Source organism: Epinephelus lanceolatus, chromosome 4, assembly GCF_041903045.1.
Source record: "Epinephelus lanceolatus isolate andai-2023 chromosome 4, ASM4190304v1, whole genome shotgun sequence".
NCBI classification, from domain to species: domain Eukaryota; kingdom Metazoa; phylum Chordata; class Actinopteri; order Perciformes; family Serranidae; genus Epinephelus; species Epinephelus lanceolatus.
The window spans coordinates 36873527-36897363 of record NC_135737.1 but is presented as its reverse complement, the minus strand read 5'-3'; the positions used below and the strand labels follow the sequence as shown (position 1 = coordinate 36897363).

The window sequence follows — 23837 nt, the reverse complement described above, 5'->3', positions numbered from 1 at the left end:
ATTAAACAGCCATCAAATAAACCACACACACACACACACACACACACACAAACAGGGGAGAGACACACAGAGAAAGAAAGTCGTCTTCTTCTGCTTCGACATTCCTCAACAACATATCGACTCTCTAACCAGCCGATCAGTGATCACACTTTGCTCTGCCTGAGCTCGGTCAGCGCTGTGTGGGACCGGGTCTTTGATGTCTGCGGGCTGATCCCAGATCAGATACATGCGCCTCAGATCCATAAAGCCACCCCCCTCTCCCCGCCTTTGATGTGTGCGCCGAGTGTAGTCCCCCGGCTGCTGCTGCTGCTCCTCTGAGCTGGGCTGGAGCTGCAGCGCTGACATGGTGAGCGGACCGGTGCGGGAAACACAGCACCACACCTCTCACCGGTCTGCCTTCGACTTTTAACAATCAATACTTTGATCAACAGGAGCCTTTTAGCAGGTAAGAGGAGCTTTATTAGTAGGTTTTGGACGTTTACGGCTTACACTCTCCGGACAGACGACACGGAGCAAGCGTTTGGTTAGTTTCAGAACACAAGGTGTAAACTTGAAGTCTCTAAATTCATATTACAAGTATGATATTGTGTTATTAAAGCAACACTATACGAAACTAATGTCGCTTTAAAGCCACGAGCTGCTAAACTACATCTATACTTCCACTCGCTTTACACGTATTCAGTAACTTTAAGTTGGGGATGTTGGATACCTGTGACAATTTTAAGGGCGTATGAGATTTTTAGGCAGTTTTATGAAATGATTTTATAAGATAATCTTCCTAATGTAAAGCTATGAAGCTGTCTGAGCTTCTATTTGCAGCTGCTATTGAGACTTTAATCAAACAGCATCAATTAACTGTGCTACAGTTCGCTCGTGCGTGTGGTTATTTTTTAATTAGTGCGTCACAGCCTACACCTGCTTTATAAAGCTGTGGAAAAATGTGATTTTAAAGGTGTTTAACCCCTTATCATCCAGTCTACCCTTTCATTAGACGCCAACTAATGCAGCTTTAAGGTTGGAAAGTTTAGCATATTTCACTCTGTATAGATATTGTGTGTGCTTATCATACTTTTTTACTGGAGCTATGTCCTATTGATGTGTACAGTGAATGCAAAGTATAGGGCATACATTAAATGGAAATATTTAGATGTGTTGTGCGTCATTTTCTTTGGACTTATCTTGTAAGTAAAATAAAATTATGCAGCTTTAAATAAAGGCAGGCTGCACAACACGTTTATAATAACTGGATTTAAGCGGTTAAACAAACCTGAACTGATGGTAGTGATAATAAAAAACAAAAGTTTATTGTTTTACTTCAGAAAATTTGACCCAATCAAATATGTTTGTCTTCTCCACAACTCATTAAGTGTTTATTATAGTGTAGAGGCAATATAATTACATAATTAATCTCAGTCGTCTATTGTTGTGTCCCTTTTTTTCAGCTGCAGGCAACTCATCAAAATGGTTTGGATCCTTCAACACACCTTCTCTCTTCTACTAACTGTGCACATCATATGTTCAGCTCTGGTAAGTGTTTCAGTTTTTTCATTTAAACACAAGAAAGCAAGATTATTAGGTGTTTTTGATTCTCTGACAACCTATAATTAGGCTACCCCACATCTGTTAATATTATTGTGTGTATAGCTTGTATGTTGAAGTCTTGCAACCTGTGTAAAAGTCCATTTTTGACATGTAGGAAATCGTAGTTCAACAAAAAATACTAACTCAGGATCCATGTTGTAGCTATTTTCACAACTTTCAACTGCATTCCCATCTTTCGAAATGAAAACTAACTTCTGGGGAACATGTAAAATGTCTCCAAACATGAGCTGCAGAGGCTACAAACTTTTTGCACAAGCTGCACACATGAACTTGAACTGCACGACATGCCACTGTTAAACAGGCGACTGCTCACATTGCAGGACCCGTAAACTACTTGCTGGTAACACTCTGACAATGCTGAGTATCACTTCACCTTTGTCCACAGCACTGTCCTGATTGTACTTGCTATCTGTGTCCTAGTCTCTGGTTTTGGCGATCCCTGCATTGTTGCTTGTGACTTAGATTCAGCTGCTGCGACTGTGTTGTTTTCCCACAGGGCTCATTAAAGTTTCATCTTATCTCATCCCAGCAGCGTCAGACTTGTTTTCAAGAAGAGTCCAAAGCGAGGGTTGATCCCTTAAATAAGAGAGATTATGATGCATAGCTGCGGATTCTGTTTCTGCGTCTTTCTGTTATGGATGTAAATGGTGATGAGTTATAGGAATCTCTAACTTTCATCAAACCACTGTCCCTGTCAGATTCCTGTGGGGGCCGAGGAGGAGACCAGAGAATGCAGAGAGCAGGAGTACAAGGACCGCTTTGGGAACTGTAAACCCTGCAAGCAGTGTGATGCAGGACAGGAGCTATCAAAGGTTGGAGCAAGATTGTTTTACTTATTCTGTTTTTATCATCTTACATGAAGAACTTAAAAAAAGAGAAGAAGTAATGTGATCGTTCGGGAGCATTTTCCATATAGCCACTAAATGGAAAAAATACTGCCACTTGTTTATATAGGAAAAGCAAAGTGTAGTAACACCAGGGATCCATAACAGGTCAGTTGAATCGACTTCCTCAAACTGAAAAGAAGTGGGATGGATTCCAATCTCTTAAAAAAACGCTGGGTTCATGAAAAGAATGGACATCAGTGTTTAGAAAAGTGTATCTTATCCAGGGAACCAACATTATTTATTACTTCCTCTCTTTCATGCAGAGAACAGCCAAGCCGTTATTAGCTTTTGTAGAACACCGACCCCTCTTTAATCAGTCACACCCATACTTTTGACCTTCTGCAGCTGAATGGCTTCCATTGTTTTTCCCCATTGCACCCTGTCCAACTTATTGTCTTCGCTGTTTGAAGCAAGCCATGCCTAAGCTTGCTGCTCTTTCGACTGGGAATACAGTTTTTTCCACCACCTTAGCCACAGGTTTTTGTGTGCTCGCTTTGTACAAACAGGCTTTTATAGTGTCAGCTTAGGCTTTCCTCTCTGGCAGCAGCTACTTTTGTAAGTGTAGGCAGCAATGTAAAAGTGAGTGAAGTATAATCACTGAATCGGTTTGTGGCAAAGCAAACATTAATTTAACAGTGAATAATGTGACACCTCAAAACCTCTCAGTCTTAACAAGTTGTGCATCATATGCAGGTTAGATAATTCTACCTGTGCAGTTTGTTTTAATATTTAAAAAGATTAGTACAAGACAGGAAACTTGAATTTAATTGATCTAAAATTAGAAACACTTATATCCATTGATGGATTTAAGGGCATCATAAAGAATGTGGTGATAGAGACATGTGCTTGATTTTCTTGAGAGGCCTCTATGTTTGAATAGTTGTTGTTTTATTGTGGATTTTTGTATTATATGTTGTATTTGGTACATTTTAAATGTGTTTTGATTGGCTCAATCTCAACGGCACTTCCTGGTTAAATAAAAGTTAAATATTTGAAAAAATAAAACAAGTTGAATTATATTTAGGGCTGTTCCAATACGGCTACCAGTATCGGTAGTGCTTCTGATGCTGCCTCAAATGCTTGACCGGCTATGTATGAGAGTTTATGCATCGATTAATAAACTTCAAAGTAGTTTCACTCCCAGATCAAACAGCAGTTTTCCTGGAAATCAATTCTTCGCCTCTCTAAAGCAGGAGCCTACACAGCGAGTTGCGCTGTGTAGCCACTGGCAAATAGCGTTGCAGAGCGGCGAAAACAAATTGATTTATGGTTAATGGTTTACTATGAGCCATTAGCAAAATATTGTTGGCAGTATTTTACGCTGGAAATCCCCGCTAATAAAAAGGAGCATGTAAAATATGCAAGGCTTTAGTTCTGAGGGGTGACGCATTGCCAAATTCATGCTGTGTATGTATTTACGCATTTTTTTACAAAGAGTTTAAGCTAAGCCACGCTATACACAATTATGGCTATCATTTCACATCCATACAGGGTTATTAGTATCCAGCTGTTATTGTTATCTTTTTTAACGCAATGGTATCAGATCGATACTTGCTATTAGCCGACACACAAGTTCAGAGGCCAAAAATGGCAATAGAGCATCTCTAATTACGTTTAAAGGAAAGTAAAACAGTCAACCGACTTGCTAATTGTTTTAAAGTTTAAAGGCAGAATCATAAAGAGTAATCACCATCCATCACCTGACTTTTAAACATTAGACTGTAACCTGTTGTTGCTCCCAAAGTGGTTGACAGGTCCTCCAATAATTCAACTGTAATACAGAGACTAACAGTCACTGTTACACACCATTTATACGGACGATGGTCAACTAAATATTTCAAATGCTTCCAGGTGTTGCGTTATACAGTTCAACAGCTCACAAAACGACCATAAAGTTTAATTAAAACAGTTTAAACAAAAGCTGAACATTATAACCTTCATTCAGGATTTATTGCAGGGCTGTTAGACGAGCCAGGTGTACCTAATAAACAAGCAAGTGAATTCATATGAGATTATATCTGCCACGACTATATAAACAATTTAGTCGAGAGATACTGATGGGCCTTAAGAAAAAAAGATAGCACTGTAAATTAAATTAAATGGTTCCAAAAGGAGATTTTTGTCGTCATAACTTAAGGTATGTGTTGTTTTAAGTATTCCATTAATAAAAAGGCTGATAGACTGACTTTAGGCGAGTTAACACTCCACTACTTCTGTGAGCACTCGAGAAAAAAAGCTCTGTATCACCCTTGACATCTGTTGCACACATGCATTTAAGCCAAGTTGCCTTTAATCTCAGTGCACACAGACATGCACTCTGTGGTTGGTAATACGCTTCAGTAGTCCTCGTGTTCCTCTGCCAGCTCAACAGGCTTGAATGCTGCTAGCCACCCTGGGGTCCTGGTTAATAATTGGCTGCCTCATTCTTTCTCTGAAGGTAGCGGGATGCCGGCTCACAGTGGCGACCTGGGCCTGCACTCAGAGAAAGTTTCCCAGAGAAACGACTTCTGATCTGAGCTCCGCGTAACCAAGACAATCTGTCCATATTCTGAAAGGCAGGGCTGACTGTTGGGAGGGAAGCAGACTTTTGGAGTCACTCTGTGCAGCTGCCATAGAGATCCCAGAGGAATGTGCCCCAGTTTGCTCTGGAAGTTTGCCTCTGGAAGCCGCTCTTAGGCGAGCTGACAAACATCAATTAGCCCCTTCACACTAACTGTAGCTAAAAGAACCACCCACACAGAGGGGACGTCCATTAAAACCAGTTATTCTTTGTCGGACATATTTCATTCTTGGTTTCATTCATTGCGAGTTGCTTCGTCTCTTGTGTTGTGTCAAGCATGAAGGGGAAGGGGTGAATTGCTTTCCAGTGCACGCTGGAAAACTGCCAGTGGCAAAAAAAAAAAGGCAGGAACACAACTTTGATGTGTCAACATCTTGTAGTATGTAGCAAGAGTGTAACATTTCCTTCAGCCACACTCCCAGGGCAAAGGACTTCTGGATGGTACTGGCTAAAGAGAGAAACAAAGGAATGCATAAGCAACAGAGTGGTCAAAATCTGAGCAGCCTGACATTAGCTGCACCATTCTTGTGTTTGAAGAAGTGAGGCAGTAAAAAAAAAAGCTTTAAAAAGTGTAATGAAGAGGAAAACAAAAGGAGTACGTACATTTTGTCCCAGACAGAACACTGCTTTAACTAACATGCATTGTTTTCAGCGTCGTTTCATTACCAGATCAGATGACTGGCCGCCCCCCTTGTGATTCCCTCCTAATCTCAGAAATATCTCTGCGTCTGAACATGCTTCAGGTCCCAGCCAGCTCTCCCCTCTCTTGCTGCTCCTCTCCCCTCCACACTGCTGTTATGCTTGGCAGTCTCACCCAAACTAGATCAGGAGATAGGACAGGGAAATGGGATGTTAAGCATCTGCCTTTTTTGGATGGCTTTTGACGTGAAAGCACCTCAAAGTACAATATGGAAACGGACATTCAAGTTGAATGTTGGTTTGCTTCTTTTTCTTGCAGTTTCTTCTTGACTGCATCCCCTGTGGTTTTCTCAGATATTGTCCCTGTACTTCCAGCAGATGTATTTAATAGAGAGTTAATTTGCCTCTGTGTGTACTGTGGTGTTTTTGCCATTATTGTATCCTCTACACACCCTGCAAATATGGTCTTTTCATGCAGGTTTAACGGACTGAATATGTCTTCTTTTGTGGACACTGGTGGCAGTTTTATCGTTATGCGTTGGAAAAGGCTTACACATTGTGTACGCACCTTTTCATGTAATAATAACTTCAACATCACAGATTACAGTTTAGAGCAGTCTTTCTTTCAGCTGCTGAACGAGTCTCAATCAGCGCAGGATGTCAGCTCTGTGGAGCTTTGTTAGCAGGGATAAAAGAAGAAAGAGATCACTCCTTGATGATCTGTGCTGCCTGGATCAGAGGGGCAGAAGTTGGCTCCCCCCCCCCCCCCCCCCCCCCCCCCCCCCACTGTTCCCTTCCTTGCTGGAGAGCAAGGCCATATATGGAGAGTTCATAACAACAGCTGCAATAGTCTAGCCCTAGCTGGTCCACCTCGGGCCAGGCCTGGTCCAAGGGTTCAATGTCAGGCTCACATGTGTTTGGCTGGAAGGACTGAAATCCTCATCTTCTGTCCCCGACTCTATGGTGCCATCACACGATCGCATCTTTGCCACTAACCTCCCGTTTTATTTCTTGCCAGCCTGCTTCCCCAAACCCAACCCCCATATCAGACTCTTGTGCCCACATTCCAGCAGGACTGCATGCCCGGGCAGTGAAATGGGACACGGGCGAAGAGAGGAGAGAAGAGAGAAGCCCTGTTTGAAGCTGGCCTTCACTTTAATGATATATGAGCACCTCCCGCCCCCCTGTCCGTCCTTCTGGCTTTGGATTGCGTGTGGCAACACCAGACAACAGGGGGGCAGCTGCTCTGGAGCTGATAATGAATGATCAATGTATGATGTCATCCCTGCAGGGTCTTTTCACTCGGTGTGGTGTACAGTAGTATCAGCTGTCATGTAAATGTCAGTTTGTCATTGAGGTCACCAGTCTTTCAACATAACTTTTAGGGATATGACAGAGAACCGATTAGGAAAGAGACAAAACAAGAGTAACATTGGCAGATAGAAGTAAGCAGCTGGAGTAATACTTAATATGAATTCTGTTATGTATTTACAGCCCAAGTTAACAAATACATTTTGGGGTGAATTCAGTGTTGAGATTGGGTTCCTCTCACCATAAATTCTCCTTTAAACTACATCATACGTGTATTTCTACATTGCCAGTTGCTGTATAATAACATAATGTGAAAGACTTGACACTGAAATACCGATAAGTTATTCAACTAAACATGATAAGTGTTTAATCTTCTGTCCAGACTATATATTTTAGTCACTGGAAAAAAAGTGTTCCTCTAAAAAATGTCTTCTCTAGTTTAGATTTTGTTCGGCCCAGGTGAACAAATCCCCGAAAGGTGGCTCAGCATTAGATCAGTCACAGGGTAGTAGGAAGCTGTGCTTTTTAAGTGCACTTTCCATTGTTGAAGACAAAAAGAGTATTCATCTTATTTTCTCCATATACCTCTCCATAATCCTTGCCCCCTTCCTGAAGCGTTTCCTTTGCTTGCTGGCCTCTCAATCAACGGGACACTCACAGAGTCTGCTTGGAGAGGGAGTCACACAAAAACGCAGCAATAAACTTGCAATAATACAACAGTGGGTGTCCCCCGAGGCCTTTATTATTCAAATGCCTGGCCTTTCTGGGTCTTGCAGCGGAAGGCCGCTCATTCATACTAAGAGAGTCAGGGAGATTATTGCCAGTGTAAGATGGACTCTCAAAAGAGGCAGGCCATTGTTCTCCCCTGATCCCGCGAGCCAAGATCATTCTTTAATTCCAGACCCCCGATAGTCCACATTCAAGCCCTCTTTTCACCAGCTGCACATCTCCCCAAACCACCGACCCCACCTCTTACCCGGTGTATTTCTCCCTTTAATCCCCACAGGAATGTGGCTTTGGTTATGGAGAGGATGCCCGGTGCGTGCCCTGCCGGAGCAGTCGCTTCAAGGAGGACCGGAGCCTGCAGAAGTGCAAGCCCTGCCTGGACTGTGGACTCATCAACCGCTTCCAGAAGGGCAACTGCTCCACCACCAGCAACGCTGTGTGTGGCGACTGTCTGCCGGGGTGAGAGGACAGATTTGTGATAGTGATCATTGATAAGTCTGACAAACATGTATCTTAAATATGTTACATTATGAAAGTTTGTTGCAGGTTTGAACGTGTCATTTTGTGTCTTCAACAGATACTACAGGAAGACAAAATTAAGTGGCTTCCAGGACATGGAGTGTATACCCTGTGGGGACCCTCCACCTCCTTATGAGCCACACTGTAAGCACCTTCCCTTTCTTTTATCTCCTCTAACAGTTGGCCTAACATCAGTTGGACATTTCATTAAATGTTCCAGTGAATAGAGGCTATTCATCTAAGCCCACAATAGGTGATGTTTAAAGATGAAACAGCAGTGGTCTAAAAGCAAACATCACCAGCTTCTGCACACAATTGAACTTCTAGCCAAATGCTACCAGAACCAAATCTCAGGCTGCAGTGCCACAACAAAGCCTGCACACACACACACACACACACACACACACACACACACACACACACACACACAACATGCCAGCACACGGTCTTTGGTGTAACCAGAACTGCAGACGTTGAAGGGTGGAGCGAGCAACAGTTCATTCACTAAGTCTCACTGAGCCAAGTGGCCGAGCTATATGTGCAAATAAATGCTTGGATTTACAAGCTAAGCAGTTGAAAAGCTGAAATGGATACCGCTAACATAATACTGGATTTGCCAACACTGGATTATGTTAGCTCAGAGTGTCACTCCATCTTAGCGCTCATTTTGGATTAAAAGAGCAAACTTCCTTGAACAAAACCTCCATTTATATTTCTAGACAAAACACGTCTCAATGGTGTTTGAAAAAGGGCTGCACTGTTCTACGTGTTTTTGTTTCAGCACCAGAGTAAACACGACAGGGAGTGTGCCGGCTCAAGCAGCACAATTGATTACCTTTTTGCGCAGATCCATTATGCAAAAAGGAGACAGGAGGTGTTACAGTATGCTCACAAAGCAGGGTTTGCATTCCAGTAGGCTACAGAGCCAATTAACGTCTGTCTTCCGGCCATTAGGAGTAGTTAAATACAACCTTATGATTTCAGGTTTCCACATAAAACCAACAGGCGAACGAACTTATACCTTTGGTAATTGAGTGTGACTTCCTGATGGTAGAGGAGGCTGCAGCTGTTTCTGAGGAGGCTTTTTGGCAGCGTTAGCATCAGAGCGGTCCCAGACCAGGGTGAGCAGCCTCACGTTAAATGAATGGAGACAGCTCTGGGATAGCAGACAACAAAAAGTTGTTTACTCACAAGCCCCAAATGGGAAGAATCACGATTTCATCAGATCATCCGCTGTTTGTTTGCTTTTATGTTAGTTTTTTTCAGTCTATATATTCAGTCTGTATATTTTTTAATATGTTGTTGCAGTGTTTTGTGATGAATGTCGGCTTTGAAACAACTGGCCTCCCTCCATCTGCTCATTTGTCCATCTGTGCCGCTTCCCGTTTTGATACTGGAGGAGGCCTACGAAACAAAATGGCTATTGTGTCTCAGAACATAGCTGGTAGTTAGCTCCTGCAGGGACTCTCAGTGGAGCATTTCCAAATGTTTGAAAGTCTTGCTCCCTCCCTCCAGTGTTATCTTGAGGAAGGTGGTGAAAACTTGAAGGGCAGATCATTCTAATAGGCCACACTGGCCCCGGGGGCAACGGTGCATCTGTGCAGGGGAGGCAGTCGCCGTCTGGGACGGACTGTAAATCTTAAACCACCCCCCCTTTTCTTCTCCTCCCTTTCCCCCAGTGGCTTTTTTGGAGCCGAGTAAAAAACGAGATTGTGTTTTATGGATTCCTTCAGCCTCTTTAATGTGTTTCATCTGCTGGAGTTTTTCACTGTCATGGTAGACCATGCTAACATACATAGGCATGCACACAGACACACGTAGAGCCAATCCCTACCTGTGCTTTGTAGCTTATCCCTGCATTGTGCTTATTACTATTTTCAACCGGATTACGCAATTCAGGTGGGAATTGTCTCTCTTTGTTCAGTGTAAAGAGAAACAATGGTGTTGGTTTAAGTGCAGCCACAAAACAACAGTTATCTTTGATATTCGAGGCAGGATATCCCTTCTTTCACAAATTAAATATCTCAAAGAAATGGGGCAAATTCTGGAGAGCAGCTGCTACTGGTATTTGCCGCGTATCCCTTTTTCCATGCTGCTATTAGAGCTTGTGATGACTAGCCAAAGGACACATGATCAAATGAACCTCTGTCCCTCCCGATCGCCTCAACGCCCCATCCTGTCACATGGAGAAAACTTTTTCCCTTCTGTGGCATGCCAACCGACTTCAAAGCTTCATGCAATCAGTTCTCACCACAGATGGGACACAACATATCAGGCTGGCAAGGTACGGGAAACATTCCTGACTACAGTTGCCTGCCAGCAATTCAAACCAGAGTGTCTCAGTATTGTCAGACGTCAGCAGCTGGAATGATGATATCTGGTGATTGCAGATCAGTTTGTCCTCACTACTGTCTTAATTAACTTATCATGCAATTATCAAACCACAGCTGCACAGCAGCAACGATGTTTGGTGGTGTTACATTACAAGACGTGATGATTGTAAAATGTTTTACCACAAACACCTTGGGTGTCGTGCTTTTGTATATTATAAATCATCCCAGCAGACATATCCAGTTTCACTTTGAAAGAATGCAAAGTGATGATTTAATACGTTGTCTGTGGTACCTCTTAATGGTACAGTTGGTCTCTGGTACTGAACGTGCAGAAACAGCTCCTGTAAAAGTGTTTTTGTGTTCAGTGTATGTTCATCTGGAGAATCTAATCTAAAACAGACTTCCATGTGAACGCTCTCTCATAAAAGACGAGGAAACTGAATTCATGATTACAAATTTAAAGGAATACCAGATGATAAGATGCTCGTCTTCTTGAACTTTCTGTCTGAAAAGGCATCAAATGAAGCAAAGCTGTTAGATTTCCAAATCTTTGAAGCAGCAGCTAATTCCTTTGTTTATATATTTACTGAATAACATTTTTTGAACATGCTCAATAGGGCTGGGCGGTATACTGGTTCGTACCGAAAACTGGTATTTATTTTCGTTATGATATGAATTTTTCATATACCGCAATACTGGTGAATAGCCAGCGTGCTAGAGCCGGCGAGAGTGAGAGCATAGAGAAAAGTTTAGAGGCGAGAATGGCTGCTGGAGAGAGTCTGCACACGATGACCCAGAAGAACTCATGCCACAAAGAGCAGTGTTTCCGCTATAAGCAACTTGCGGCTGCGCACCGCCGTTTACAATTCTCTTCTGCTCTCTCTATCTGTGTCACACAGACACGTGCGCACACACACAAAGGTAAGTACACTAGAGCACAGCTTGGGCCGCATTTTCCTGACCGAAGCCGACCCATCCCGAGTCCGAGACAATTATGACCGAGCACGGCACTAATGGAGCGGAGCCTGTGTTGTGTTCAGGCGTTGTCACATAAATAACAAATTCCGGCACTTGAATAGACCATAGCACGACACAGCAGCATGTCAAGTGGGCCGAACCCGAGCAAAATACTGTCAAATACCGTGAAACCGATATGATTAAAAAAAAAAGTGATGTGGAAATTTTAGTGCTCAAGTTACAAGTTACTGTAGAGCTGAGTAGAGACATCAAACCTTAACAGCTAGCCTACTTTAAGCTCCTCGCCAGGGTTTTTCTAGAGAATAGCATCACCTCTAAAAACGATGTATAGTAATTTTATAGTGATTTAGGTGCCTTTATTGTTTCTTGGGGTGGGGGGAAAAATCAATACTGCATAGTATTGCGATATTTTTGTGTGGCAATATTGTATCGTCAGTAGGATCATGATAATATCATCACGAACCTCTGGTGATTCCCACCCCTAATCGTTTCTCACGTGACAATTGAGTCACAGTGATCAATTCAAGGTTCTGGGAATAAATTCTGTGTTAAACAATTTTAAATATCTTCACATAAAATAGGAAACACTGTTTCACAGCTCTTAGGACTGCAGTCAGAAAAACATTTATTCTCTCTTTATTCAGAGTTCTGAGCAAAACAAAGCTCAGTTCTCCTAAAGAGCCTCTTTGTGCAGACAAAAGTCAAAGATCCCTCTGAGGTGTAAAGAAGTGCCTCTTTTATTTGGAGTATGTGGCATCCCATAAAGTCAACAGGCAGGGAGTGCATGAAAGGCTGTGGTTTATTGGTCTGGTTTGTGTGGAGATAATATCAGCAGGTGAGCTCTCTTCAATGGACTAGTGTTTATCTGTGTTTGCTGCAGCTGCTGGGCCTCTGATAACAGGCTGCCTTTGTGTTGAGGAGCAGATGATGCTCACCTTGGATGAGTTTAACTTGACCTTGACAATGAAGACCGAATGTAAACACCATTGTCAGTTGTTACATCTGGGGATTACCAATACAATGCAGTACAGTTTCTGTGTGTGTGAAGTGATCCGTGCAATGACAACTCATTGTAAGTCTCAAATTTTAATATTACACATGACGGTATGACACCATGCTATTATGAGAACAGGGTGTCTCTGGACTATTTTCAAATTTAATTAATTTAATTTATTTTTATTTTATTTTATTTCTTTTATCGCTTTTAACTCAGGTGTGATTTTACTTTCACTGGTTTATTGGTTTATTTAATATTTTATTTTTTTATTATTTATTTTTTATTTTTCTATTATTTTATTTTCTGTTATCTATTATTTCTCATCTTCTTTTACTGGTCTATTTATCTTTTTTATCTTCTGTTTTTTATTTATCTTTTACTGTTGTTTTTTTGCTCTTTTAATTCATATGTATTATCTTTTTTAATGGTCTACTTTTAGTATTATTCTTTAAATTTAATTTTAAGATTTTCTTTATTAGTCCAGCTTTTACTGAGGCAGCATACTCCACTCATGTCTTTGCATCTTTTATTGGTTTATTCTTCATCTTAATTATTACTTAATGACATTTTTCCTTGGTTTTAATGGATTTGATTCACTTTTATAGTTGGTTGCTGGCTTTATTTTGTGCCTCCCAACTTCTTCCTTGTACTTTGTGCAGCACATTGTGCTTTATAAATCTTTTACAAAGCTTTTCTTTTGTTTAAAAAGCCAATTTTATAGATATGAGGCCATAAAAGTTACTAAATAGTCTCGAATTTGAACTTGTGAGGTCTTAATCTCCACAAACATTTTATCTAATTTAATTTATTCATCTTTTAATTGCTTTTTTTGTCAAAATGAATCAAGCTCTTGTGCATGAAAGTCACTGAACTTAACACTGTCTTTTACTTTATACAAAATGTAGATTAATCGAACTCACTTCCATAACTCTATTCCTACATAAACGCCTGCCTCTGCAACATATATACTCCTTACCTTTATACTTACCAGCAATGCTTAATAACAAATGAATGATTTGTCCAAAATTCTGTCTTAAATTCGGTTTAAAATAATTTAAAAAGGTCTTAAAAAGCATTAAACATAAGTGTTTGATACCTGTGGACACCCTGGAGAAATGGTGCACCATTTTTAGTCACATATATATAGTATTATATTTTAATAGTGAGAGAAAGCTTCTGTCTGCTGTGATTTAATGTTCATTTATGTCTTAATGGGTGATACTTTGTCTTCAAGTGGGATCAGTAGGATTACATGCACATAAAAACGTCACAGCTAAACTGTTGTACGTCTTATATAAACTTATATTTATTTAGAGAGTTTCAGTGATTGTATGATCTGGAATGTGGCAATATGTAAAAGAAAAAAGTAATACGTACTCTTCAGTGCTCATATGAAAGTGCTCCTTTACTGTGCCCTCTGGGTCAGACAAAGTTTCACAGCGCTGCTTTGAGTTTTTCTCTTTTTTTCCTGTCAGAAGGAATGTTAAAATACCCTTATCCCCTATCTGGCTGAATAAAAAAAACTGCCCAAAGCTAAAGTAATGTTTACAGTGGATAACAAAGAGCTCTTGGATGTGAAAAGGTTGAAACCAGTTCCCGTTATGATTAATGTACTGAAAGCAAACAGCAGGGCTCACTGAAAAAGATTCTCTCAAACAAAAAGCCATTCATTATATTTGCAGTATTCATCAACAGTCCCTCACATTTTCTTTTTCTCCCTCCACATTGTTGTGAAATGGTCTGTTTCTCCGTGTCAGACCAGCGTACCTTTAATGTTTGCTCTGCAGTAACCCACACCTTCCCTATCATGCATTGATCAGAAGAATTATATTTGATTACTGATAATGATCTGAGACAATTATGTTAAGCTTACATGTGAATGGCCTCAGAGGGAAATGTCACTCAAATGGAGAATTAAGGTGTGCTACTGTTTCTTCTCCAACTTCCTCTTAAAGCTACAAACCAGAGAGCTCATGAGGAACGTGCAGATCTGATGTAACGCTGCTCCCTCATATTTCGGTTATCACGCCGGATGTCTGGAAAGTGACAGACTGCTGTTTCTTTGTTTATAAAGTCTGTGTGATTAACAGTAACATGCTGCAGCAGCCACTGCTGGTTTAGGATTTTCATAACTCAGTTCCCCAAATAAACCCAGAAAGCCGCATGATTTGTTCATGTCATGGTTCAGTCTCAACCTGCAGTCAGACATTAAAAAATTTGCTACTTATCTCTGAGCGCACAGATTACTTGGCAACTTGAGAACCACAAAGTGGAGCTGTTTTTTATTTGAAATTACACGTCACTAATCAAGGAAAATATAGAAGAAGGAAGGGTCATGACGACAGTGACAGCGTTCCAGGAGCCAGATTTTGGTGCCGGTTGTATTGGAGTCATTGGGATGGATATAGCAAGTCACACTATAACCCATCTTATCTTTGTTGTTTCAACTTTGACTGAACTATCCCTCCACCAGATTAAAAAAACACACATTAAGTGATGCTTACGGACATTTTTTATCTAAATATGTGTGTTTGTTTTCTTTGTTATTGGTCTCCAAACAGATCATGGCTCTGTCAGCTGCATCTCAGCCACTGCAGGACAGAGCCATGATCTGTTTGGAGACCAATAACAAAGAAAACGAGCACACATATTTAGATAAACATACATCACGTAGGAATTATCAGTCAAATTGGAAAACAACAAAGATACAGTGGCTTATTGTGAGATTTGCTGCGTCCATCCCATTGACTCCAATAGAACTAGCACCAAAGTCTGACTCCTAAAAACGCGTCACTGTCATCATGGCCCTTCCTTCTTTTACATTTTCCTTGTCACCAATCAGGAACTGTGTGGCAACAAGACACATAATAATTTGGTCCAATCTAACCACTGTCATTGATCAGTTTTAGGCGCAGCAGGCAGCTCTTTGTAGCGAAAAGCTCTTCCTGGTGAGGACAGAGGAGAATTTCGCAGCTATAGCAAAACATTTAGTAGGTATCAGTATGAATGCTGAATGAGAACAACTTAAAACAGCTGACTTTTTGCTAGGGCAGGGCAATATGAAGATATTAAATCGTTATCGAGATATGAGCTTACATACCATCTTAGATTTGGATATTGTTGTATCATGATATGGCATAAATAGTGTTTTTTTCCCTAGTTTATTTGCATCAGACAGCGTATCTGGTCAAAAACATTGTAAGGTTCGATTTTGTCTCCCAGTCCTAGTCTTACTGAAGTGCTTGGGAGAAGATTTAAAAATATTGAGATATATATTGTGTATCAAGATATAGTCTAAAAATATCATGCTAGAATTTTCCGGACATATCACTCAGTCCTACTTTTTTCCCCCACTTCACTGCTTCGAAGTGGGGGAAACAGGTCAGGTAATACAGCTTTAAATAGTATTACAAAATGTGCATAACACAATGTTTAAGTTCTGCGTTGTGTTCATGGATGATGAGGACGGAGACGAGTACAACTTCTGCCTCGCTATTCTCTCCAAAGCCCATTATAATCAGTACAACAGCTTCTCATGACCAGCTTTCCACAAACCAGAGTGAGGAGGATAGTGTAAATCTACAGGAAATGGCGTCACCGAAATGTCAAAACAAAAATTGGATTTACCAGAATAAAATCTCCCCCAAATAAATACAGAAACAAGTATGAACACATTAAAAAAAGCAACAACAAAATATGAACAAATATGAAAGATGTATTTGGTGAAATATAAAGCTATTACAATTATAAACTGGTTACAGCTGCAACCCTACTTTAAATAAAAAAGCCCTTCAGTTTGAGGGCGATGGAAAGTTTCAGTTTTGTTTTGCTGCTCTTTAGTTTACATTTGAATCACATATTGTGCCTTTATCTCTGATGAGTGTTTGAGAGGATAATTAAATGGAGCACATGCCAGGTTCATCTGTCTTATGTTATGATATCTTGCATTAAGCCGTATTAAACCCTGATGTTCTGTATTTGTGGGAACTTGTATAATGAGCAGCATTCTTGAGGCCAAAAGTCTTCACATGAGAGTGTGTGAAGGTTCCCGAGGGCGAGGCAAATCGTGACATCACGTTTCCCCTCGTGTTTAACAGTGGCTTAATCATGAAATCAGTGCATGTGCACACAACTCACCACCACAGACACAATGACAACACAAAAAGCAGCAGAAAAGAAAACACGGCACACTCATACGTGACCCACTTCACTTGCTGCCTGGCCAGCACGTCTGCCTCTTGATTTCAGGGCTGTATGACGAGCATGTGAGGGAGCCTTGGGGCGGGTGGGGGGGTGGGGGGTGGGGTGTCTGTAAATCATCTTCTGTGGGGAATGAGACAGAGGCAGATAAATAGGGAATCCACCACAGGCGTTTTCTCTTTGAACTCCTCTGCGTATTTCATTAGACTTTAGCAACGAGATGACTGGCTCGAGGCGCAAAGGAATAATTTGTCTCACGTTACCCAGCTCTGATTGGCTGAGGAGTGTCGGATTATGTGAAGCTACTGCTCCTTGTTATGTGTTATCCCATACCTGCTTAATATGAGAGATAAGTTGTGTATTTACTTTGGTCTAATGTTAATGCCACTCATCACCTTGAAATAAGCTGACTAGGTCTGCTGCCATGTGGTCAATCAAAGAATCAGTCAACATTTTACGCCCTGCTGTTCAGCTGTATATCACACTCACCTCCCTCCGCTCTCTTCGCAGGCAGTGGGCGTGTGAACCTGGTGCCGCTGCCCTCGGTGGTGACCAGCCCGCGGGACATGGCCCTGGCCGCGGTCATCTGCAGCGCTCTGGCCACCGTGCTGCTGGCCCTGCTGGTCCTGTGTGTCATCTACTGCAAGAGACAGCTGCTGGAGAAGAAGCCCAGTGGTGAGTCACAACATCTGCACACACTTGTTCACATTGTCCAAAAAGTCTAAATTTAATAAATGCCAAGAAGAAGCTTAAGGGGCTTCTTTAAAACAAATTACAAATAATGAGTGGTGCTTTGAAGAGCAGCCTAAAGTTAGGTTCACATTTTAAAAGACTTTAAATGCACCACTGCAACTGCTCTCTATAGACGCAGTGCATTCTTCTCAAGCCAGGGTTGCATGTAGGTCTATGCAGTGAGCATTGAACGTTGACCCCCTCCCCAGGTGCTGGCATTTCAATGCACAGCCAATGAATCTCTGGTACAATTTGTTCTGTACTCGAGATTAAAGGGAAAGCTCATACTTTATATTCAGTTATCACACAGAGCAAACAAAGAAGATATACATGCTGATATGTTATCCCCAATGTGTTATTCACTTGTGTGCTTCGAGGTGTACTGAGCAGGTGCTTGTGTGGAAGTTGTAGCTGGAAGCTTTTTTTTTAGCGCACTGCAGGGATCAATGCTGTTGAAGAGCTAAATACTTTACGATATGAGTGGCACTTATGGAGCCCTTAATAAGGTAAATGAAGAGGAGTATATACAGCTGGATATTTGTGAGCTGCACAAACAGAGTGCCAGTTCATCTGTCAGTCGCGAGCTCCAGTGTTAAGCCTTATTAAACCCTGATGTTGCATATTTGTGGGAACTTGTATAATGAGCAGCATTCTTGAGGCCAAATGCGTTTTGAGTATGTGAAACTTCCCAGGGCAAAGAGTTAATGACATCATGTTTCCCCGGTGAGCTCGCCCTGAAACAAAGAGTGTGGCAGAAGTAACCAAGGCGTTACCACTTGTGTGTTTTTCTCACTGAAACGGCATAAGGTGAATGCACGAGTTAAATATTTTTCGCTCAGTCCAAACATGCACCCCACCCTTCACCCAAGCTGCTGCAAAACACTAACACAGTCACTTTTTAAATTATACTAAAGAATTTTAATCGGCCTCATGGACCCGAGGGTGGTGAGGCATTTCCCAACGCATAGGAGGGCACGTAAGTTTAGTCAGATAAACACCACAACTGAAGCTGCGAGGATTTCACCTGACAGCAACAATTACTCATAAAAAACCCAGACTAGTTTCTCTTATCCTTATTGGAGTGAAGTGTTTATGCTATAAAAGTAGAAAGGCACCAACTTGTAATGAGGCATACTTTATAAAAGGTCATGTTGGGAAAAACTTCTTTGAGTGTCTTTTTGCTGAAATGATTAAAAGGTTGTTAAAATGCATTTGGTCCAGCTGATGAATGGTTATGTCAGTCCAGACTGGTGAGATTTTTCACAACCTGGCAACCCAGAAGTTGTTCTTTTTATTGGCTTAACTGAGCTGTAAATCATTAGTAAGACAAAATATAAAGCCCTGCTAAAGGATATACTATTATTTTTATAAAAGTGGTACCTGTGGACGAGCTCAGCTGTATGGGTTATGGGTGTATGTCTCAGTTGTTGACTGTCTCTATCTTTCCTCAGCGGCCTCTCTGAGGTCCCAGGATTGTCCGTACAGCGGAGCAGAGCTGTCCTGCCTGGACCCACGCTGGCTCCACGACTTCCCCCAGAGACCCTGCTGCCAGTGTCACCTGGGCCCCGGACACACCTGTGGTAGGTTGTGGTTCAGACTAAAGGGACTTTATACTACAGCTGTAGCTGGTCAAACAACTGATGACTATAATGAAAGCATTGTATTCAGACTTCAGTGGTGCACTGTGGAGTGGCTTATTGTGCTTTTAGACTAGGAGGTGATGGCAGGTGGGTGAATTTCCATGTTTCTGTATGTGTGATGTTCAGGTCCAGTCCACCTGATCCCGTCTCTGTGCTGTGATGAGAGCTGCAGTCTGGGCCGCAGCCTGGACAACAGTCCCTTCCAGTCCCAGATGAGCCTCAGTGACGGGTGAGGAAACTGTATGCTCGTTAATTTCAAAGAAATGTGACCAAAATTGGAAAAGATATCATTTTCCTAACCATTTGAAAGAATAGTGGGTGGTGGGAAAGGACAAAGAACATGAACGCTAACTTGGACTGAACAGTTGCAGTTGATGAACTCCACATTACGACTGAATGTAGCACAGTGTTTGGGGAACACCTATCTAAACTGCCTGGCAACACCATGACTGCCAACATTTTTCAGCCCAGAGGGAAATATCTACAAAACCTTGCAATGTTTGCACCACGCTCTGCTGACTGAGCTGAACCTTTGCAGCTGGCCTATAGCCAAACCTAACATTAACCACCCAACAAACAAAATACAATTACAATCATGTACACAACTGCATGCCTTTGCAATGTAAATAAATCACAGTGTACATATGGCTCAACGTGTAGAAGATGATTACTGTGGCTCTGCAGGTCCCAGAATATTAAACTGTTAGAAAATAAAACATGTTAGGTAAGAAGTGAACTTGTGGTCATACACTGAGAATAATACACCGCGTTCCAAATTATTATGCAAATATTTTTCTCTGATTTTCCTAAATAGTCGATGCAAATGACAGTCAACATAATTTTCAAGTCATCAACTGTTAAAGTTTAATTCAAATGTTATTGAACAAACCTCCCAATGAAAACAGTATTTTTTTCAAAAATAAAAAACTTAAAATGCACTGTTCCAAATTATTATGCACAACAGAGTTTCAACACATTTTCTAGGTTGTAAAGAACTGAAAATAGTCATTTGTTGAATTTGCAGCATTAGGAGGTCATATTTACTGAAATCAAAAGCTATTTCAATCAAAAATATCTTAACAGGTCAAGTTACATTTTAACATAGGACCCCTTATTTGATAGCGGCTTCACAATTCTTGCATCCATTGAACTTGTGAGTTTTTGGAGAGTTTCTGCTTGAATTTCTTTGCAGGATGTCAGAATAGCCTCCCAGAGCTGCTGTTTGGATGTGAACTGCCTCCCACCCTCATAGATCTTTTGCTTGAGGATGCTCCAAAGGTTCTCAATAGGGTTGAGGTCAGGGGAGGATGGAGGCCACACCATGAGTTTCTCTCCTTTTATGCCCATAGCAGCCAATGATGCAGAGGTATTCCTTGCAGCATGAGATGGTGCATTGTCGTGCATGAAGATGATTTTGTTTCGGAAAGCACGGTTCTTCTTTTTGTACCATGGAAGAAAGTGGTCAGTCAGAAACTCCACATACTTTGCAGAGGTCATTTTCACACCTTCAGGGACCCTAAAGGGGCCGACCAGCTCTCTCCCCATGATTCCGGCCCAAAACATGACTCCGCCACCTCCTTGCTGACGTCGCAGCCTTGTTGGGACATGGTGGCCATCCACCAACCATCCACTACTCCATCCATCTGGACCATCCAGGGTTGCACGGCACTCATCAGTGAACAAGACTGTTTGAAAATTAGTCTTCATGTATTTCTGGGCCCACTGCAGCCATTTCTGCTTGTGAGCATTGGTTAGAGGTGGCCGAATAGAAGGTTTATGCATAACTGCAAGCCTCTGGAGGATCCTACACCTTGATGTGCGCGGGACTCCAGAGGCACCAGCAGCTTCAAATACTTGTTTGCTGCTTTGTAATGGCATTTTAGCAGTTGCTCTCTTAATCCGATGTATTTGTCTGGCAGAAACCTTCCTCATTGTGCCTTTATCTGCACGAACCCGTGTGTGCTCTGAATCAGCCACAAATCTCTTAATAGTACGATGATCACGCTTAAGTTTTCGTGAAATATCTAAGGTTTTCATACCTTGTCCAAGGCATTCAACTATTTCACGCTTTTCAGCAGCAGAGAGATCCTTTTTCTTTCCCATATTGCTTGAAAATGGTGGTCTGCTTAATAATGTGGAACATCCTTCTTCAGTAGTTTTTCCTTTAATTGGGCTCACCTGGCCAACTAATTATCACAGGTGTCTGAGATTGATTTGAGTGATCCAAAGAGCCCTGAGACACAATACCATCCATGAGTTTAATTGAAAAACAAAAAATTTAATCTTTATGACACTTAAATACAATTTGCATAATAATTTGGAACGCGGTGTACAAAGCTAAAAGTAGTTCACACAGTGCTTCTCCCCATCAGCTAGTGTTTACTACGCCCACAGTAAACCTGGTAACAGCAGGCAGGTAAACACATGACAGCATGCTCGTTTCTGCTGCTATTCAGGGTGCTGTAGACATAATTTAATGGGGTTAATTAGATCCTTTGAAGCACTGAGAACAAACAGACATCGTGCATAAAAGTGAAACACCACAGGGTGTGGCTTCAAACAGAGATTCACGGTGATAATAATCTCTTTCTTCATTACGCTCCCCAGAAATACACCCCAGGATGAGGAGGGTCCCCCGACCCAGCTGGGAGAACATCCAGAGTCTGCGTGCAAAGAGGCTGATGGGATGAGAGGGAGTTTAGAGCCTGCAGAGTGTCTCGGGCTGCCTCAGTGCAACGCCGATCCTGCAGGGAGACTGGAGGTGGAAGAAGAAGATGGGGATGAAGAGGAAGGACGCAGGTCAAGGGAGAACTCGCCTGAGAGGACCAGACAGAGCTACAGTGAAGCTGTGACAGATGCACTTCTCCCCAAACAGCACTCAAGTCAGGAAGGTGAGGTGACGTAATGCTCTCATGCAAAAGACCAGAAACCTGTACATGATTTTTGATTATAAACTTTGCAGGATTTCCAATTTCGAGACACAAAACTGCACACTTTTTTTTCTAATGGTCCCATCTGGTTTGTTTATCACTCCCCTGGATATGAATCAGTTTTCTTCATTAAAGTTATAACAGGTGTGTGAGGACACTCCCTTGACATTTCAGGTAAGTTGCCTCAAAGCAAACAGCTAAATTTTCCTCTGATTCTTTAGAGTGTCAAGCAAAGAGGGAAGTACAGTATGTGAGAGCAAGCTTCAAAGAAGAAAAGATGGCCTCTCCCACTCCAGAAAACTCAGAGAATATATTACATAAATAGCGTCAACCCTCTGAGCTGTATCTACGAACTCCTGCAGACATTAACAGACTGATTCTGCAAGAGAGGATGCACTTTCTCTCAATGTGCTGCATGTGATTAACTCTCGGGCTCCATTTTTATGGCCTGACACATTGCTATGTGTGTGTCCATGAAGAGCAGCTGGTAAAAGAAATGAGAGAAAGCACGAGCTCTTTGATGTAGACAAGACTATCCTGTTTTAAGTCGGCCCCTGGCTGGCTCTGGGTAGATACATTACTAATCACTGCGTGTCTGTGTTCCTCTTCCTGCTCTCTTTCCAGGATGACATGGATTTCTTTGGCTCGTGTTCCACCCTTGAACCACCCTGGACTCAACAACAGCCGCGGCCAGATCCCGGATCAGATTACTCACTACAACCCCCCCCCCCCATCATACAGACAAGCAGCAGCCACTCTCAAGTGTGGTCACACCCCGCCTCTTTGAAATGCCTCCTGCTGACCTCAGAGCCCCTCGTCACTGGGTCCAAACAGAACATGTACATACATAAAACAACAAAAGCACTGCTGAGGAAGGCAAAGCATGAGGGCAAAGGGATAGAAATACACACACACACTCTCTCACACGCACACAAAATGTGAACTCGCTGGCCCAGAAGGTGAAATCAAATGAAGTTCAAATGTCAAGGACTATTGACTTATCAGCGCCGAGCAAAGTGAATCAAAGTGAGCCTCTGCTCCGCCTCGAGAATGTCTCGCATCTTCACATGTAGGAGAACAAACTGTACCACTGATCTAGCAGCAGCTGGTGTTATGAAGCTTTTGTGTGTAAAGGTAACAAAATTTGAGGCGTGAAGAAAAAGTGTCAAAAGTAATTATGTTGCACATTGAAGACAATCTTGATAATATGGAACAAGTAAAGACGAGGAATGTTTAAGTGATAAATGTGTTGTAGATACTGTAAAATACTAAATAGGTCAATATTTTTGTAACATAGACATGACTGACAATGTTTTGCTTTTCTTCCCCCAGTTATAGTGTTGATGGTTGTGATTGGTCACTGCCACATATTGTTTTTGTAAATAAACCACTTGAACAAGTTTACACACCGTGGAATTTATTTTCTCAATTATTCAGTGGATTTGTTGAATCAAACAATTAGGTAATGCACTTTCATAACATTGAAGGACTTGTGTAAAACAAATTTAAAAAAAAGGTTTGACAGTTGATACCTCAGACCGACTCATCCTGCCTTTTGGCCCTGTTTACACCTGGTATAAACACGCAGCTTGGGTGATCAGATCACACGTGGACAGCGCTAAATATAAGGACGCATTCACCCTGGCGCTATTTGGTCTGCTTTAAATGAACCCTGGTCCGCTTCCACGGATAGTTGGGTTCGTTTTGAGTGGCGTGGAAGCTCATTCGAACTCTGGTGCGGACCAAACGAGCAAATCCTTGTCCGCTTGAAAACTGGTGGTCT

At 41.8% G+C, this 23837-nt stretch overlaps 1 protein-coding gene across 1 annotated transcript; it reads left to right on the top strand.

The window, feature by feature from the left end:
- Positions 1 to 271: 271 nt before the first annotated feature.
- LOC117260078 (tumor necrosis factor receptor superfamily member 19-like) lies at positions 272 to 23460 on the top strand. The gene is made up of 10 exons (XM_033631955.2): positions 272 to 445; positions 1443 to 1527; positions 2301 to 2414; positions 8006 to 8184; positions 8303 to 8388; positions 17263 to 17427; positions 18936 to 19064; positions 19251 to 19353; positions 21732 to 22015; positions 22679 to 23460. Exons 2-10 carry the CDS (start codon positions 1462 to 1464, stop codon positions 22681 to 22683), a joined length of 1131 nt encoding a protein of 376 aa, XP_033487846.1. The 5' UTR covers positions 272 to 445; positions 1443 to 1461; the 3' UTR covers positions 22684 to 23460.
- The last annotated feature ends 377 nt before the right edge of the window (positions 23461 to 23837 follow it).